General features: G+C 40.4%; 2 protein-coding genes across 3 annotated transcripts in view; one reads left to right on the forward strand and one right to left on the reverse strand.

Moving 5' to 3' along the window:
• LOC5501667 (ras-related and estrogen-regulated growth inhibitor) lies at window positions 1-5225 on the forward strand. The gene is made up of 4 exons (XM_001622889.3): window positions 1-624; window positions 2526-2582; window positions 3217-3290; window positions 4400-5225. Exons 1-4 carry the CDS (start codon window positions 201-203, stop codon window positions 4775-4777), a joined length of 933 nt encoding a protein of 310 aa, XP_001622939.2. The 5' UTR covers window positions 1-200; the 3' UTR covers window positions 4778-5225.
• A 2147-nt stretch (window positions 5226-7372) lies between these two features.
• LOC5501661 (conserved oligomeric Golgi complex subunit 6) overlaps window positions 7373-20262 on the reverse strand; it is a 31854-nt gene continuing 18964 nt past the window's right edge. Inside the window, exons 10-21 of one of the 2 annotated variants that reach the window (XM_048732865.1) lie at window positions 20015-20091; window positions 19598-19649; window positions 19086-19171; window positions 18658-18722; window positions 18193-18284; window positions 17615-17729; window positions 17263-17394; window positions 16316-16450; window positions 11004-11111; window positions 10554-10607; window positions 9983-10062; window positions 7373-9358 (exon numbers count right to left, since the gene is read on the reverse strand). In XM_048732865.1, coding sequence (XP_048588822.1) covers window positions 9211-9358; window positions 9983-10062; window positions 10554-10607; window positions 11004-11111; window positions 16316-16450; window positions 17263-17394; window positions 17615-17729; window positions 18193-18284; window positions 18658-18722; window positions 19086-19171; window positions 19598-19649; window positions 20015-20091 — 1144 coding nt within the window. In that variant the 3' untranslated portion in view covers window positions 7373-9210. Of the gene's footprint in view, window positions 9359-9982; window positions 10063-10553; window positions 10608-11003; window positions 11112-16315; window positions 16484-17262; window positions 17395-17614; window positions 17730-18192; window positions 18285-18657; window positions 18723-19085; window positions 19172-19597; window positions 19650-20014; window positions 20092-20262 lie in introns of both variants that reach the window. The other variant, XM_048732864.1, reaches the window with a different exon arrangement.

Consider the following 20262-nt stretch of genomic DNA (forward strand, 5'->3'; position numbering starts at 1 on the left):
TAACTTATTCTATATGAGTGAATAGTTGAAGTATAAGGTATCCAGTTTCGTGAGAAGAAAGTCATCATTCATCTTTACAGTTGGTAAAGAAACTTTGCTTCTGGCACACATCGGTAAGCAATTTCGACAATGTAAGGTCAAAAATCCAGCATCTACACTCACAAGACATAACATTCGGATATTGATTGGAATATCCCGAAATGCATCGTCGAAGGGGGTCAGCGCCGGCAGTATGCCTCGCACAACAACTTCAACAATTTAATGAAATGAAATCAGCCTTAAAAGAACCAAGGCTGGAATCTTCACCAGAATCTACAAAAGAATTCAAAACTTCTTCTCGAAAAGAATTCGAGCGAAGCTTGATTCCCCGACTATCCTTAACAACAGACTCTATTCCAGAAGTAAAGTCTCTATCACCTCTCTCCCCAAATGCAGCGAGTCGAAAACCCATACGCGCCTCGCGCCACAAACGGCGAGAAAGCGAACCTATGGTAACGGTAGGGAAAGACTTTCTAACCTCGTCTAGGTTGTTGAATAATTCCACAAGTACGCTCCCAAACAGGAGGTTTCCACTGAGAGACTATAGCCTGGTTTTACTCGGCCAAGCAGGAGTTGGGAAATCTGGTAAGTTTACGCCAGTCAAAACAAACAAACACAAACTGGATTTCACTTATGAGAAGTGATTGTTTTAGTTTGTATGAGTGATAATTGTTTCTAATAAGTTTGGTGTAAACTTAATTAGAAAAGAATGAAAAAAGCATTCTCAGTCGCAAGGAGCTCGATCTAAATCCTTTATTTTAAATTCATACATTTTAAAGAAATTTAAAATGAGAATTCATTTGCGTGAGTTGAGAATCCAATATATCATTTGCTAGATCGATCATTTTTAGTGTTAAATCGAAATGAAACAAATGACCTCTCTACCGTTTTGCCCGAAGCCATATTTTCATGACAATTACGAAAAGCCCAGCAAAGGACTCAAATTAATGCTGAATATCTTATCAAGCAACAAAAAAATTTGGCTTGAAAATTAGCGTGGGCATTAATATTATCTTTTGAGGTGGCTATCTGTGAAAACGATAAGATGTTTTTTGTTCTTTTAAAAAAAGTGTTCTAATAGGTCAGAATAGGATAAAGCATGTCAAGTACAAACGTGATAAGATTGACTCAATATTTTCCCCGTAACCCCTTAGAGATTTACTCTGACGTCTCAGGGTAAAGATTTGGTCAAAGCCTGTATAAGTACACATGATATAGGTCTTAGGCGGGATTTGCGGGGATTTCCTACGTTTAAAACAAAAATAAATAAGCTTATATCATTAGTAACAAATTTGAACCCTAAACCAGTAAGAAATAATAAGTAAATATTGAATAAAAAAAAAATGAATTTCCTATTATCGTGCTCCTAAAGATGCCATTAGTGAATTTTGGCAAAAGCTCAATATCAGTGAAGGAGATAATAGTTATTTTTGTGCGAGTGCACACATGCACGATGACAGGGAGTCTTTCCACCATTTGGGTATCTTTCTCTTCTTTTCAATCCCTTTCTACGCATGGCGCTTCGTATAGCATTGCACAAAAGTAGTTGTTCCTTTTCTTGTTGTAATTCAAGACTTGGCAAGGGCGAACCTGCCTTGAATAAAGCCACTTAAGTCTTGAACCTGGGTTTAACCGATTTTTCGATAATCTCTATAAAATGCAAATGAAAATATCAAATATACAGAAAACCATGTATTAGGCAAACTTTAGGCCCGTACCCAGGATTTGCTGATATAGATATCACAGGGAAAAGGGTAGTATTAGACGATCCTTCAGTAAGAAATGACCCATTTTTTTTTATGGCCAAAAGGGGGTGCGTACGCAAACTGCGCATAGTGTATACGCCTTTACTTGTGGGTGGTGGGCTTTGAGCTGCTCCAGGGTCGCCCCTGACTGTGCTTTGTACTGGGTTTTCAGTATTATGCGAGCTCTCGTCACGTTTGCTCTGTTTACGGTGCGTCCGCTGGCTACGACTTTTCAGTACTGTTGGTACCTCTTATTTATTCCATTATTTATTTTTCCATCACTGTTGGTACCTCTTATTTATTCCATTATTTATTTTTCCATCACTGTTGGTATGTCTTATTTATTCCATTATTTTTTTCAGTTCTATTGGTACCTCTTATTTATTCCATTATTTTTTTCAGCACTGTTGGTTTCTCTTATTTATTCTATTTATTTTTTTCAGCATTGTTGGTACCTCTTATTTATTTTATTATTTATTTTTTCAGCACTGTTGGTACCTCTTATTTATTTTATTATTTATTTTTTCATCACTGCTGGTTTCTCTTATTTATTCTATTTATTTTTTTCAGCATTGCTGGTTCCTCTTATTTATTCCATTATTTATTTTTTTCAGCACTGTTGGTACCTCTTATTTATTTTATTATTTATTTTTTCATCACTGTTGGTACCTCTTATTTATTTTATTATTTATTTTTCCATCACTGTTGGTATCTCTTATTTATTCTGTTTATTTTTTTCAGCACTGCTGGTCCGTTTCTGCACGGGCCGGTTTATTCATGAGTACGACCCGACACTTGGTGAGTGGAGACTTCATCCGGGCTGGATAGATAATAGCGTAGAGAATGAACAATAATGAATAATGCAATGTTTTTTTAGACTGTTTTTACGATATACAATAGGCGACATGGATTAAGGAATCTCGTATTATATTTTAACCAATTCAAGCGCCGAAATTAGCAGAAATGGCTGCCGCGCCCGTCACGACAGAGAGCGACACAAATTTACATCTTTGAAATGAAAATAAGCCTAGCCATACGATCATTTTACTTTTAAATCCAAAAAGAGATTTATGAAGTTCTATCCGTGGCAAATGATCATTTTTAAAAGGGGTTTTCTTGTTCTATTTTACTACTTCTAATATTATCTTCTTCCACATTTTGCGAAGTAAGAGGACTAGCCTAGCCATACGATCATTTTACTTTTAAATCCAAAAAGAGATTTATGAAGTTCTATCCGTGGCAAATGATCATTTTTAAAAGGGGTTTTCTTGTTCTATTTTACTACTTCTAATATTATCTTCTTCCACATTTTGCGAAGTAAGAGGACTGTTTTTATCATGCAAAGCACAATGCGAAAACACATGTACGCATGTGTAAGGCTTTATAGAATCTGCACCAACATCTACAATGATTGTTAAATGTTTGGTTTTAGAAATGACGTATGACGTATCTGCGACTATAGACGAGGATCCGGCCACACTACACATCACCGACACCGCTAGCACGGTGAGCCGTCAATCATAGAACACAGGGGCGTGTCCAAAGAAAAATGCAGGGTGGGGCCAAACAGTAATTTACTGGCCTCAGAATGGTTTAAAAATGACAATGAATTTTCCCACTCCTTGAGCTTTGGTTTCTTATTAAATTTTCACTACACCCATCTAGATTTAAACTTTTCCAGTCTATACACAAAAAAGTAAAGTCTTGATCACCTCTAAGTCATTCGATTAATTTATCCAACCAGTTGTTACCCCCGTAATGTCTCATCTTTGCAAATGTGGAATGGTCCGGTCTCCTTGGACCCCTTACCCTCTGGGGATGCGCCTAGGACATGATTACTTTGGGTGTTCCTCGGCTTATATTTTAAGCCACCTCCAAAATTTATCATATTGTCATTCGGTCCGTATGTTTCATTTTCCTTTTGAAAAAAAATTCAAAATCTCATTAAGCCCTAATTTTACTGAATTACAGTAGAGTCTAAGCATAGCCCACACGATGAGTCGTGAATAGTCGTTAATTGCTTGTTTATTGCTATGAGCTGCTGCGGTGTTTGGCGCCAAGTGGCTCTTGTCAAAGGTCAATGGACACATCTTGTTCAGGTTTTACCATCTTGTCCGGTGACTCTTGTGTAATCAAATAAACCAAACTCAGAAACTTTGTAAGGATTTTTGCGGGATTTGCGGTTCCCGATGCTAAGGAATTGACTTTAAAGAGTTGTTGCTAGAAGCACTTGTTCCAGTAACTCCTTAGTGTATAACTCGATAGCATCCCGAGATTTAGAAGTCCAAATGTATAAACAAACATCCGAGTTTCCCAGTGTTTCACAATTTGAAGAAAAATCTTTTTTCTTTGAATCTTGTTTGCCCTCTAGGCAAATAGTTTAGGAGATATTGTGCTGGTGGTGGTTTTTGGTGAGCGGGTCTTTGCTAGAGCAGCCTAAGTATGAAAACGCTCTGTTCTTAAACAGTTGGTCAACCAAGAGTTCCCAAATAGATAAGCGGCTTATAAGGTATTTGGGGCGCAAATGTCGCTCTCAGAGGATTAGCCGATATTAAATGCACTGTTCTACAATCTGTAAATAACTGAATTATAACTTCTATCCTTATTATCCTCAGTATGAGCCTGTCTACTTAAGCCAAAACGAAGGCTTCATCGTGGTCTACTCCATCAACGAGCTCAGAACATTTGAGACCGCCAAACAGCTCGTTAAACTCATACGCGAGATCAAGAAACAAAAGGCTCTCACCACCCTCATAGTCCTCGCGGGAAACAAGTGTGACCTCAAACACTGTCGCGCAGTCTCAAGGCAGGAAGCCCGCGAGTTTGCGGCAGAGCACGAATGCGTGTTCCACGAAACTTCAGCGGCGAATAATATAAATACTAAAGTGATCTTCCATGACTGCGTACGACAGATACGATCAACGCACTTAATGAACAAGAGAGCAAACGGCGCTATGAACTCGATCAAGCACTTCTTCTCTAAGATGAATTGAACAGGGACGGTAGCGAATGAGATTTACTATTTGGGAGCCTGGACGTCGCAAAGGTGCGGAGTCTCGTCGCAATGATACCGGTATTTTCGGGGTTTCGTCGCAATGATGCGAGCATTCTCGGGGTCTTGTCGCAATGATACGTACATCCTCCGGGTATCTTCGGAGGGTCGTCGTAATGATTGTTATCTTCGTCGTCCGATGCAGTCGTTTTCTAAAATATGCCTTGTAACATTTGTTTTATATCCATTTGGTTCAACCATGGTTAATGGGGCGGAAGGTTGTTTTGTTTACTCCCTCCCTCTGACTCGTTGACGCACCAAACTTCTTTGATACGTGAAATGACTTCGAGGATAGCCGTTATCACGAAATAAAGCAGACTATTTCAAAATAGAATGTTACTATCAGCAAGAGACTATTTTTACCCAGAAAATAAAAGATAACACAGAAAGACCGTGAACCCGCTGATAGCGGAAACGCAAAATGATAAGATATCTTGTCTGTTCTAAATGAAGTAAAAGAGGTGGTCCGACCTCGATAACAACCCTTGCCATTACCCAGCGCTTTTTATAAGTGGTGGAGGGGGGGTACTCTTCGTCCCAGTGCATCTCGACCTTCGCGCGCGCCACAGGTTTCCCAATAATATAATATTCCAAAAGGAAACATACCGAGGGAGCTGGCCAGCAAACAAGCGAAAAGGTAAATTTGGCCTTTAAGTTCCGTAAGAGATGCTTGTTGTCTTTTTATTTTCGAATGTCCCAGAAAAAAAAATAAAACAAGGAAACTGGGACCCCACAGAATAAGAAAAAAAATATTATAATGTAGCAGCAGAAACGTTTTAATATAGTGCAAGGGAAGGGAATATAAAAAATGAAACTATAGGTTACGCGTGACAAATTTATAGCAACGTATAGCAAATTTCCAAGATGGCGAAGAAAAACATGTGAATTAGCCTGCTTGGAGGCGGTGCTTGGTGTTATCATCGCGGGAAACCCTGTCCCTTCGGTGATCGGGCGCCATCTTGTATTATAAGCCGCGTGATTCCTGGGGGCGAGCGCAAAAACGGACGCAGGGCAGAGGGGACAAGAGAGAAAAGAGGGAAGACGCCTGAACTAATACCCGTGATTCACAGGACAAGAAGAATACGTGACAAGACTACCGGAAGTCATTATTAGTTGGGGGCGGATTTGAGAATCACGGGTATTAGTGCAGGCTAGCACCGACTACCGCCTGCAAGCAGGCTACATGTGAATTGGAGTGTATGAATTTAATTATTATTTATTTAAATATATTCCCTTTTCTCTCTCGTCACTGCGCTTTACCTTGTCATCCATGTGACGTAATTTCCAAGACCTGTCATGTCCCATTGGGACTTTTGAGCCAAGCTTCTGGTTTTATAAAAACATCCTGGACTCGACAGGATCAAAAAAATGTCAGGCATGCGCAGTTTCAAAGCGCGACTAGCGAATTCGAGCATGGCGGATTTCACGATTGTTGGCCGGAATTTGGCTAATTTTATGCCGATAAAAAGCAAATTAAAACATAAAGAACTAATATTTCCTATGTTATTTAAGTAAAAACGCCTTGGAAGGATTCAAAAGGCAATCTGCTACCGATTCGCTGAACATTTTCCGGATTTTTTGCTATCAATGAGAAGAATGACAGCAACATGGCGCGAAAGCAAGCATGAAGACATTGTTTCGTAAAGAAAATCATCCAGATCAGCTTAACTGTTCTTATGAGATCACTCTGAAAATAGTTTAACTTCATTATAACTCAATTACTGACTAGATACTACGGCTATGGACTTTTTGCCTCACCTGTTGGTATCAGATTTTGAAGTGAACAGCGGGTGAGATTTCCGAAAACAGCCGAGGTACTGTTGTAGTAAGCAATGTCACAAATTTTATGTATCGTTATTATTATTAAAATCTCTGACTTAATAAAACCTCACTAAAAAAGCCGGAAAGTTCTAAGTCAAGCAAAGCTTATGACATACAATTTTTAAATAAGAATACAGTACCATTGTGTAATGAATATACCAGATGTTCTCCCTCACAACTCTTCTAATCCTTTAAGTTATGTCGAGGAAAAATTTACAACCATACTGTTTTTCGATCTATAGCTATTTTGTGATGTTAAGGAAATAACAACACTATCCCTACCATCAACCCCTGTGAAGGTTCCATTGCCAGACAAGAGGGCATTATCTGTGAGGAGAGCTTTCAATTGTTATTAGTCCCACTGGCCCTCCTAATATGATCTGACTGTAGTAAACCAAGCACCATGCTAGCAGAGGCCTTTTTCTCTGTATTACGCTGGGCTGGCGTTTGCGGGTTATAAACCAATTAATATATTTATTATATCATAAAATATTTGCAGTTTTTTAATTTTCTTCAAAAATCTGCTTATACCCCTGGTTTTTCTAAAAAAATGCTTTTATGAGTAAACCTTTTATTCATACCAGACTGCAAAATGTTTTACCATTGTGTAATTGAAAGAAAAAAGAATAGCTGTTGTGGAAACCTTTTCTCACAGAGTGGCATTATTTCAATGGCTGTTATACTCTGTATTTATTTCATAGAACAATACTAGACATTTCTTGCATATATTTTTATTTCTCTAGGTTGTTTTTTAAAACAAGTAGTATAAGTACAATATTACAAATTTATTTAGTTATACTCCAGTAATCCTTGCAATTCAGAAATATTTTTTTTTCATTAGCTAGACCTTGTAGGCCATCATTACCAGTGATAATACAGCAAAGGCCTTATTACCTGCCCCTCCTCACAACCACGTTTTTTATTTTAAAAGAGCATGAAAACATAAAGCATGTAAGCAATACCTTCTCAAATGAGACTCCTATTCCCCTCTGGAGCCAATAGTTTATTACTAACTTGAAAGGAGTAAAAATCATAATAGCATAGCATGCGTTCATGTCATGTTTAGAGGGCCACTTTATATTATTATCTTTATATTTAGTGATACTCTGATTAAAAAAGGTCACATTTTCATTTTGATAAATCTCTGTTGGCTGGGACAAGATGTAAGAGAGGTATTACCTACATGTTAGTCTTCAGGGGTTCCCTGCTAACAGAGAGAAAGAGAAAGCCCTAAGTTAACACGGAGGGTGGGGCAGATCTAAGCAGGGGAGGTGGGGCTGGTTTGAGGGATAGTTTGATCCAATAAAATAGGAGGGTGGTGCTAAATGTAAGAGCTTTGACTTTAGGGGTGGTACACTATCAAAGAAATTTAAATCAATGCTGTATGTTTAGATGTGGTCTTCCAATTCTTTATCCCAAATTACCATCACCCTCTATCCATTGGCTAAATAGGTGGCTCCAAACCCCTGGATTTGTCCCCTTACATAGTTATATGGGGGTTTACTATAATTATCATACATTAGTCTGTTTATACTGATGTAAGTGATCACACCAAAAAGTAGTAGATGAAACACAAGTGGGTTGAAACACACACAATAACCTTTGGATATTGGAATTTACCAAATGGAATGGTCAAAGCCGTAACTAAGTACCGAACCCCGTCGCGGTTTTTCTAACTGCAAATAATTTCTCTAACATAAAGCGGTGGCCTGCAGAAATACAGGTAATTTGATGCTCCTTTGAAACTCCACCTCCCGTAATCTTGGGCTCATACGCGCATACAAAGCACAAAAGAACCTATGTTCCCCTCTTCGTTCGGCCCGGTATCACTTCTTCAACTTCAAGAACCTCGTATAAATTTTCATATGAACCATAAAAAATACTATGGCTTAATTTCTTTTCTTATTTATCTAAGAGCCTTTTGAAGAAGTGGCGAGTTTATCTATGCTGCCAAGACCTTATATTTCGCAATTGCGTGAAGATAACTCAACGAAGGTTAACACGATTCGAACACGTGAGAAAGCAATAGATATTAGAGGATTTATTCACTATTGAAGATAACACAGGTACAATCGAAGCTGGCCTTACTGTTTGCTGTTATCTATAGACTTGAGGTTTCGAAGCTGAGGGAAATCACACCAATAATATAAGTGTGAGAAGTCTTCAAAGATCTCCATGAGTTTATACGCCTCGGGCCGCCATTTTGTTTCCTTGCATTGAATTTCTCTCTAGCGCGCATGCGTGACATTTTTTTATCCTGTCTCCTGGACTCAAGAGAGAACTCAAGACAGCGCTCAAGAGAGAGATTGGTATTGTTGAGCCACGATTTTGTTTCACGAATGAAAAATATTATATAAGATATTGCAGGCATTGACTGTACTCTGTTGCCATGTCAACAGTGACGTGGGGATGCCAATGTTCGCGCTGTCTATACCCCATTGCCATGTCAACAGTGACGTGCCCCGTCCATACGTTCCGCGCTGTCTGGACCCCGCTGCCATGTCAACAGTGACGTGCCCCGTCTATACGTTCCGCGCTGTCTGTAACCCGTTGCTATGTCAACAGTGACGTGACTTGTTGTGGCGTTCGCGGGACTAGGGAGTTCGGTTCAGTATAGTTGTTTCTTGGATCTGTGATCATGGTGTACAGGGTGTTATAAGTAGCGCACACCGCGTCAGCAGCGCGTTTGTACACGGTATCTCTGAAAAGAAAAAAAGAAAAAAAAACACCCAATATAAGAGGTCAATCGACAAATTGTGAATGCTCGAAGGCTAACCTGCTGGAAGAACCCCTTTATCCTCTCTACGTCGCTGGGCTGTTGGTCACGAGGCAAAGGGGTTTTGTGCTGGGCCGAGATTCGCTTTCTTTAACCTGCTGGCAGAACCCCTTTTCTCTAGCGAAATACAGAGAAGAGAGGCCTCTGCTAGCATAGAACCCGAAGGCAACGAGGCGTTTATTTCGAAAGTGCTTTTTAAACACAGGGAGTAAAAATCCTCCCGGAGCCGTAACAAAACAGGCTTTAAATGATACTATTGTGGCAGGTAGTGCTGTCAATTTTCGTTTCTTCCTTTCTAACGTACAGACCCTCGTCATCGGAGTCTAACCCTAACTCAAACCACAAATAATAAAAGAAATGACTGCGCCCGTTACACCAGAAAACGGAGAAAAAATTAAATATTTTAGTGAAACTAAACTCTTTCCGAAAAAAAATTATTGCTTAAAGCGCTGTTAAGTTGCTTTTTGTGATCTTCTGGCGCAAATCCCCTATTGCGATACACCTATCCAAATGAAGAGAACGAGTTGACTTAATGGTTTAAATTATTACCTTAATCTTGTGGTTCGCAGAAGCTCACATTGTGGTATTCGTAAACTGTCCGGTGAAGAAAGATATTTATCGAAACGTGTCTGGTGAGAAAATACGAATAGTGACTTTAGTGGAATCCTCCATATAACATATTCCGATGTCCCGACTCCTCATTCAGTCAAACTCTTTAACTAAAATCTTCTTATAACGGATACTTTCTGAAGTCCGAATCCTCATTCTGTCAAAATCTTTAATCAAAACCTTGCTATGATGGACACACTTCAAAGTTCCGACTCCTCATTCAGTCAAATTCTATAGACAAAACTTTGTTATAACGGGCACAACGATGCAGCTGATTTTACAATGTTAATGTCACGTGACTTTTCACCAAACACTTCCCACCCGTATAGAATGCAATAATGCAGTGAACTGCTTCCAACAGCAGTGAATTCAATCATTTAGCAATTTTCTTTCTCAGAAAATAAACAGAGCTAGTCACGTGATATTTCTAGGAAATGTCTTTTTAGGTGGACAACGTAAAAGATCAAATGTATGTGAGTCAGTAGTTTGCATAACAAGACATATCGGTTACCATGGCATCCTTGATACTCTGTACGTCCAGCCCATGCACAGACGAGAGAGCGATCTGCAACGGCAAACTATCGTGTTGGCAATATCTTTTTCTTATCTCAGCCGATCTTCCATTTCGAACTCTTTCAAAGAAAAGCTACAGTAGAATGTTTCTACGCACAACCAGCCGACACTATAACTATCAGCTGTAAGCTGACAAAGAAAAAAAAATTAAATGGCTGTGCATACATCTAACATATATCTGTACGAGCCTTTGGCTGTTTATGTTCCTTGCAGGCCTAGGGATTTTATAGAAGGAGGTGCTTTTGAAGTAGAAACCCTTTTGTGTTTGCTTTCGTTTTAGGCCTTTGGATGACCAGAAAGTATGGGGGGGGGGTGTGTGGGCTTATGTTGTTGTTGAAGGGGGGGGGGGGGGAGAGGAGGTGGGGTACCTGCCCCTTGTGGTACACACCTTTTGTTGTTTGTTCTCCTGATAGGCTGAGTACACGTTGCCAAGTCCGGACCTGATCAGAATAAACGAGGCCTGTTCGCTAATGAGCGAGTCAACATGCGCGTCGGTCTGGAGGAAGATGGAAGAAAATTGGTTAGGCTCGTATTTTCATATTTCTTAGGGTGTGGAATAGATGGACAGATACCGTAGCATTTAGAGGTGCCAATCCGTAAACTAGTACACGCAAGGGTGGTGTGCGGTTATGTAATACTTGGGAACATGTCGAAGGGTGGCGTGTTTGATGTAATACCTGGGTAGATAGCATATCAAGGCCTCTATCTATAAATGCGTACATGTCGAAGGGTGGCGTGTTTGATGTAATACCTGGGTAGATAGCATTTCAAGGCCTCTATCTATAAATGCGTACATGTCGAAGGGTGGCGTGTTTGATGTAATACCTGGGTAGATAGCATTTCAAGGCCTCTATCTATAAATGCGTACATGTCGAAGGGTGGCGTGTTTGATGTAATACCTGGGTAGATAGCATTTCAAGGCCGCTATCTATAAATGCGAACATGTCGAAGGGTGGCGTGTTTGATGTAATACCTGGGTAGATAGCATTTCGAGGCCTCTATCTATAAATGCGTACATGTCGAAGGGTGGCGTGTTTGATGTAATACCTGGGTAGATAGCATTTCAAGGCCTCTATCTATAAATGCGTACATGTCGAAGGGTGGCGTGTTTGATGTAACACCTGGGTCGATAGCATTTCAAGGCCTCTATCTATAAATGCGTACCATGTCGAAGGGTGGCGTGTTTGATGTAATACCTGGGTAGATAGCATTTCAAGGCATCTATCTATAAAATTTATAATGCGTACATGTCGAAGGGTGGCGTGCTTGATGAAATACCTGGGTAGATAGCATTTCAAGGCCTCTATCTATAAATGCGTACATGTCGAAGGGTGGCGTGTTTGATGAAATACCTGGGTAGATAGCATTTCAAGGTCTCTATCTATAAATGCGTACATGTCGAAGGGTGGCGTGTTTGATGTAATACCTGGGTGGATAGCATTTCAAGGCCTCTATCTATAAATGCGTACATGTCGAAGGGTGGCGTGTTTAATAAAATACCTGGGCAGATAGCATTTCAAGGCCTCTATCTATAAATGCGTACATGTCGAAGGGTGGCGTGTTTGATGAAATACCTGGGTAGATAGCATTTCAAGGCCTCTATCTATAAATGCGTACATGTCGAAGGGTGGCGTGTTTGATGTAATACCTGGGTGGATAGCATTTCAAGGCCTCTATCTATGAATGCGTACATGTCGAAGGGTGGCGTGTTTGATAAAATACCTGGGTAGATAGCATTTCAAGGCCTCTATCTATAAATGCGTTCATGTCGAAGGGTGGCGTGTTTGATGTAATACCTGGGTAGATAGCATTTCAAGGCCTCTATCTATAAATGCGTACATGTCGAAGGGTGGCGTGTTTGATGAAATACCTGGGTAGATAGCATTTCAAGGCCTCTATCTATAAATGCGTACATGTCGAAGGGTGGCGTGTATGATGAAATACCTGGGTAGATAGCATTTCAAGGCCTCTATCTATAAATTCGTACATGTCGAAGGGTGGCGTGTTTGATGTAATACCTGGGTAGATAGCATTTCAAGGCCTCTATCTATAAATGCGTACATGTCGAAGGGTGGCGTGTTTGATGTAATACCTGGGTAGATAGCATTTCAAGGCCTCTATCTATAAATGCGTACATGTCGAAGGGTGGCGTGCTTGATGTAATACCTGGGTAGATAGCGTTTCAAGGCCTCTATCTATAAATGCGTACATGTCGAAGGGTGGCGTGTTTGATGAAATACCTGGGTAGATAGCATTTCTGGCCTCTATCTATAAATGCGTACATGTCGAAGGGTGGCGTGTTTGATGTAATACTTGGGTAGATAGAATTTCAAGGCCTCTATAAATGCGTACATGTCGAAGGGTGGCGTGTTTGATGTAATACCTGGGTGGATAGAATTTCAAGGCCTCTATCTATAAATGCGTACATGTCGAAGGGTGGCGTGTTTGATGAAATACCTGGGTAGATAGCATTTCAAGGCCTCTATCTATAAATGCGTACATGTCGAAGGGTGGCGTGTTTGATGTAATACCTGGGTAGATAGCATTTCAAGGCCGCTATCTATAAATGCGAACATGTCGAAGGGTGGCGTGTTTGATGTAATACCTGGGTAGATAGCATTTCAAGGCCTCTATCTATAAATGCGTACATGTCGAAGGGTGGCGTGTTTGATGTAATACCTGGGTAGATAGCATTTCAAGGCCTCTATCTATAAATGCGTACATGTCGAAGGGTGGCGTGTTTGATGAAATACCTGGGTAGATAGCATTTCAAGGCCTCTATCTATAAATGCGTACATGTCGAAGGGTGGCGTGTATGATGAAATACCTGGGTAGATAGCATTTCAAGGCCTCTATCTATAAATTCGTACATGTCGAAGGGTGGCGTGTTTGATGTAATACCTGGGTAGATAGCGTTTCAAGGCCTCTATCTATAAATGCGTAATTGTCGAAGGGTGGCGTGTTTGATGTAATACCTGGGTAGATAGCATTTCAAGGCCTCTATCTATAAATGCGTACATGTCGAAGGGTGGCGTGTTTGATGTAATACCTGGGTAGATAGCATTTCAAGGCCTCTATCTATAAATGCGTACATGTCGAAGGGTGACGTGTTTGATGAAATACCTGGGTAGATAGCATTTCAAGGCCTCTATCTATAAATGCGTTCATGTCGAAGGGTGGCGTGTTTGATGTAATACCTGGGTAGATAGCATTTCAAGGCAGCTATCTATAAATGCGTACATGTCGAAGGGTGGCGTGTTTGATGTAATAATTGGGTAGATAGAATTTCAAGGCCTCTATAAATGCGTACATGTCGGAGGGTGGCGTGATTGATGTAATACCTGGGTAGATAGCATTTCAAGGCCTCTATCTATAAGTGCGTACATGTCGAAGGGTGGCGTGTTTGATGTAATACCTGGGTAGATAGCATTTCAAGGCCTCTATCTATAAATGCGTACATGTCGAAGGGGCGTGTTTGATGTAATACCTGGGTAGATAGCATTTCAAGGCCTCTATCTATAAATGCGTACATGTCGAAGGGTGGCGTGCTTGATGTAATACCTGGGTAGATAGCGTTTCAAGGCCTCTATCTATAAATGCGTACATGTCGAAGGGTGGCGTGTTTGATGTAATACCTGGGTAGATAGCATTTCAAGGCCTCTATCTATAAATGCGTACATGTCGAAGGGTGGCGTGTTTGATGAAATACCTGTGTAGATAGCATTTCAAGGCCTCTATCTATAAATGCGTACATGTCGAAGGGTGGCGTGCTTGATGTAATACCTGGGTAGATAGCATTTCAAGGCCTCTATCTATAAATGCGTACATGTCGAAGGGTGGCGTGTTTGATGTAATACCTGGGTAGATAGCATTTCAAGGCCTCTATCTATAAATGAGTACATGTCGAAGAGTGGCGTGTTTGATGTAATACCTGGGTAGATAGCATTTCAAGGCCTCTATCTATAAATGCGTAAATGTCGAAGGGGAGTGTTTGATGTAATACCTGGGTAGATAGCATTTCAAGGCCGCTATCTATAAATGCGTACATGTCGAAGGGTGGCTTGTTTGATGTAATACCTGGGTAGATAGAATTTCAAGGCCTCTATCTATAAATGCGTACACGTCGAAGGGTGGCGTGTTTGATGTAATACCTGGGTAGATAGCATTTCAAGGCCTCTATTCTATAAATGCGTACATGTCGAAGGGGCGTGTTTGATGTAATACCTGGGTAGAAAGAATTTCAAGGCCTCTATCTATAAATGCGTACATGTCGAAGGGTGGCGTGTTTGATGTAATACCTGGGTAGATAGCATTTCAAGGCCTATATCTATAAATGCGTACATGTCGAAGGGTGGCGTGTTTGATGTAATACCTGGGTAGATAGCATTTCAAGGCCTCTATCTATAAATGCGTACATGTCGAAGGGTGGCGTGTTTGATGAAATACCTGGGTAGATAGCATTTTAAGGCCTCTATCTATAAATGCGTACATGTCGAAGGGTGGCGTGTTTGATGAAATACCTGGGTAGATAGCATTTCAAGGCCGCTATCTATAAATGCGTACATGTCGAAGGGTGGCGTGTTTGATGTAATACCTGGGTAGATAGCATTTCAAGGCCTCTATCTATAAATGCGTACATGTCGAAGGGTGGCGTGCTTGATGTAATACCTGGGTAGATAGCGTTTCAAGGCCTCTATCTATAAATGCGTACATGTCGAGGGGTGGCGTGTTTGATGTAATACCTGGGTAGATAGCATTTCAAGGCCTCTATCTATAAATGCGTACATGTCGAAGGGTGGCGTGTTTGATGAAATACCTGGGTAGATAGCATTTCAAGGCCTCTATCTATAAATGCGTACATGTCGAAGGGTGGCGTGCTTGATGTAATACCTGGGTAGATAGCATTTCAAGGCCTCTATCTATAAATGCGTACATGTCGAAGGGGCGTGTTTGATGTAATACCTGGGTAGATAGCATTTCAAGGCCGCTATCTATAAATGCGTACATGTCGAAGGGTGGCTTGTTTGATGTAATACCTGGGTAGATAGAATTTCAAGGCCTCTATCTATAAATGCGTACATGTCGAAGGGTGGCGTGTTTGATGTAATACCTGGGCAGATAGCATTTCAAGGCCTCTATCTATAAATGCGTACATGTCGAAGGGGCGTGTTTGATGTAATACCTGGGTAGAAAGAATTTCAAGGCCTCTATCTATAAATGCGTACATGTCGAAGGGTGGCGTGTTTGATGTAATACCTGGGTAGATAGCATTTCAAGGCCTCTATCTATAAATGCGTACATGTCGAAGGGTGGCGTGTTTGATGTAATACCTGGGTAGATAGCATTTCAAGGCCTCTATCTATAAATGCGTACATGTCGAAGGGTGGCGTGTTTGATGTAATACCTGGGTAGATAGCATTTCAAGGCCTCTATCTATAAATGCGTACATGTCGAAGGGTGGCGTGTTTGATGAAATACCTGGGTAGATAGCATTTTAAGGCCTCTATCTATAAATGCGTACATGTCGAAGGGTGGCGTGTTTGATGAAATACCTGGGTAGATAGCATTTCAAGGCCGCTATCTATAAATGCGTACATGTCGAAGGGTGGCGTGTTTGATGTAATACCTGGGTAGATAGAATTTCAAGGCCTCTATCTATAAATGCGTACATTACGAAGGGTGGCGTGTTTGATGAAATACCTGGGCAGATAGCATTTCGAGGTGCGTATCTGTAAACTCATACACGGCAAGGGTTGTGTGCATCTGATGGATACAGTTGATCATGTATGCTGCCATGTCGGGAACGTTTAGATGGCTCGCGGAGAGGACACACATCTGTAGTGCAGGGTCAATAATGCATGAGATTATCTGAAAAACGACAAATCTTGTGCTTAACAATAAGAAAGAATTAAAGATATTTTCGATCCCTGCCATGGAACACAACTCAATGAGTGTGTAACAGACACCACAGGGCGCCCACCAAGTTTTTTATGCAGTTATCTTTTTTTTCCTCCGAGAGATGTCTCTAGAGTTAAATGGTGGCATTTGTAGACTGTTATGCTTTTGTTGGATAATCCTAGCTCCTGTCATTTCCATATTACACTTTCATACCCACGCTTGGTACCTTTCCGCTTCTTTTTGTAAGATTACAAAAGATGACTATTGGTGCACAGCGCTCGAAGGTAGCATGTGCAAATGCTTGAATGTACAATAAGACACAATGGATGCTGGGAAGTAACCAATCCAGTCATCTTGCCCTTATTAACTCCAGAATGTCCACAGTCCATTCCAGTTTGAGAGTGGCCTGATAGCTCAGTGGTACCGGCTTTGTCTCTCAAGCAAGAGGACCAAAGTTTTAACCCAGGTTAGGTCAATTTGGATTTTTCTAAGTTGTAAAAAACCTGGCTCTCACATTGGGGACTGTGAATCCCTCCTCTAGCCCACAGTTAGCTATCACAAGATAAACCCATTGCCACATTATATATACACATTATATATACACATTATATATACACATTATATATACACATTATATATACACATTATATATACACATTATATATACACATTATATATACACATTATATATACACATTATATATACACATTATATATACACATTATATATACACATTATATATACTAACCCTGCTATAGTCGGCCTGCCTCGCATCTAGCGGGACCACAGATGCGTCATGGGATGTGAGCACTGCCCGAAGTAGGTTTAATGTGTCTTTAAGCGACTCTGTTGGTCCTAGGTCTGGGGGAGGGAGCTCAATCTGAAATAAATACAAATTAATAAAAAAAATGAATAACTGCTGAACACATCGGGGTTTGGAGCCAAACCTTGCAAGCTTTGTTGCCTGTAATTTAAATTTTATTCGGCTAGTTCACAGTTAATAACAGTTTCCCATTACAAAATTACTTTCAAGTGTTTAGAGACACTTTAAGTGTGGCTCATTTGCCTCCTCTTCTGTACCTCTGTCCCCTCCACGGTACCTTTTCAAGTAACTTGCTGGCGTGACAGTTAAGACTGTTAAAGAACATCTTCAGTGCAAGTTCATTCATCTCTTGCACAGTGACAATAATGACAGCGTCCTCGCCTAGGATACTCCTTTGAAGGTAACACAAAATACCATGGAGTAAGAATTGGGCTACCATTCACACAATACACAAACCATTAAAGCCGCATTGTCACCAGTATACTTCCGGTCGAGTACGTAACAATATCCGATGATTTTTAACGGAAAACGCGAAAAATATTTCAAAATATTGAAAGCAGTGTGTTTATTGGAAGTTTCTTTGAGGATCTGATTGATAATTTAGAGCGGATGGCCTGTTTAATATCTCGGATTTTAATAGATTCTTTTGTCTTTTAACGGTCGAGGTTTCCGTCGTACCTCCGGAAGTAAACTGGTGACAATGCAGCTTTAAGTGGAGAAGGAAGAAATGGAATGGCGAGATTTAGCACCCGAATACAGTATAGAACAAAATTAATTTATCCCAATCTCTCAATCCTACAACAAACAAAGTTGCACCATAGCACTTGAACCAAATTTATCAATCCTATGACGTACCCTATAGTGGTCCCATAGAACTTCAGCACATTTGCCAGACTAAAGAGCATAACAGCACCAGGCTCCGACACAATCACTTGCTCCACACGGACCTAAAAACACAGGTATTCATTTGATCAACTGTTACTGAACATATACATATGGTGGCAGTGGCAAAAGCAGCCCTGTGGGGGGGGGAGGGGTCGGGTGGGACTTGTCCTATTCCTTAGAGAATTTATGGTCAATACTTTTAAAAGCCATCATGCATGTTGATTGGCCAATCAAAGTGACAATTTGTTTGTTTTCATTACAATCCCTTGGGTTCTAATCTATAGACCTTTTGCTTTTAGCGGCAAATGCCTTTGACCACACCCGTTTTGCTATTCCTTAGGGCTAAAATTTAAAAGCTCCTATCCTGAAGTGTGATCAGAAAACACCTTTATCTGACTTATTTCAAGAGATCCTATATGTGTGATCTGTACATACCTTGAAGGGTCGACTTATTCCCTCTGTGATATGACTCAGCACTTCCCGTTCACTCTCCTGTCCAGCTGATACAAACAAGCACAACTGAAATTTCAGAGTTGTAAAATCCTGGAAAATAAAAACCTTACAAAAACAGGTGTTTTCACTTCCTTTGGAATTATAGCTTAAATCAAGACCAAATGGAGTTTGAAAACTACTTGTGCACTGGTCATATGTGTTTGATTTACCAGGGGAGATACCACTTGCAAAAAGTCTGCTTTACCCACCCCCTGGTAGTTTAAATGCAGAAAGCCACATCAGCTCTGTTTCTTTCTTTTATTCCTCCGTTACCTTTACTCAAAATTTGCCAAGAGCCTCTGGTTTCCAGGGTATATGTGCTCTCTTGCCTAAACTTTAAAAAAAGGGAATGCAGTGGGTATCAGACTTACATGAAGTATTCTTCAGAAGACTGTGAAGCAACTCCTTATCTGAGGCTATTGCTTGATGTAGCCATGCAAGCATATCACCTACATATCTGACAGAGAAGAAAAAAAGCACTTAATATTGGGCCTTTCTTGCATGGTTTACCTAAATAACTCTAGGTATTTGACAGATAAGAGCTAGGACCAGGATCAGGTGCCTTTGACGATTTCTCTTGAATGACATGGGACGCAGATAAGTGTACCCCGAATTTACGAAAATATGAAGAATCCAGCAGGAGGGCGCTGGAACAAAAACAAATCCCATTGCCCTCCAATTACCTCAAGAATTATAAGTTTGTTACTCAGGAGCTTTTTATAACAAAAATCCTTGCACAGCCCCAAGAGTCAATAAAAACAACTTCAAAGCAAAAACTGTGACCATATCTTGCTGTAAGAAATAGATCCCTATTACTTATAGGGATCTATAAGTATAAAAATAGATCCCACCTGAGATAATCCCCCTACACTAACTAGTCTACCTGATTGGGTCATGGGAATGTAGTTCAATTGGACGAGGAGTCCCCCCTGGACCTGGAAGGGAAAAATGATTAAAAAATAATAATTAATCATTGTCATAGTAAAAGAGAAAGGGCTGATGGTCAAAACATCAGAGGAACTATTCTGTTTTCGTAGAGGCCTAAAACACACCATGTCAACCTTGTGTTGATTTATTTAAAATACCAAGGGATGGCGTATGAGCCGCTGCTACCCAGCCCAGTGCTGAGTGCCTAAGATGGCATTGTATAAAATGATTTAATGGAAAAAAAATCTATACCAGAGACACACAAGATAGTTGTACCATAGAACTTTTGTAGTGGAAATGTTAATTTGATAAAGGAATCAAAGGTGTTTCTGTGAGGTCTCCTTACAAGCCCTAGAATAGAGTACTGTCTTACCACCCCTAGTAAGGGCATCAATGAAGCAGCGTACAACAGCAGTGCGACGTGCAGTCCCATACTCATCTAAACAATACCTGAGACAGTAAAAGCAAATACTTTCTAAAAGACTATTGACTTAGTTTCCTACAAAATGGTGTGTAAAAGGACAGGAAATGACACAAAAAGCAAAGAATAAGGTCTTAGGATTATGGAATGCTGTCTTTATCAATCATGTAACAAACAGCAAAAATTATTGGCTTGGAACT

This window comes from Nematostella vectensis, chromosome 9, assembly GCF_932526225.1.
Source record: "Nematostella vectensis chromosome 9, jaNemVect1.1, whole genome shotgun sequence".
In the NCBI taxonomy this organism is placed as follows: domain Eukaryota; kingdom Metazoa; phylum Cnidaria; class Anthozoa; order Actiniaria; family Edwardsiidae; genus Nematostella; species Nematostella vectensis.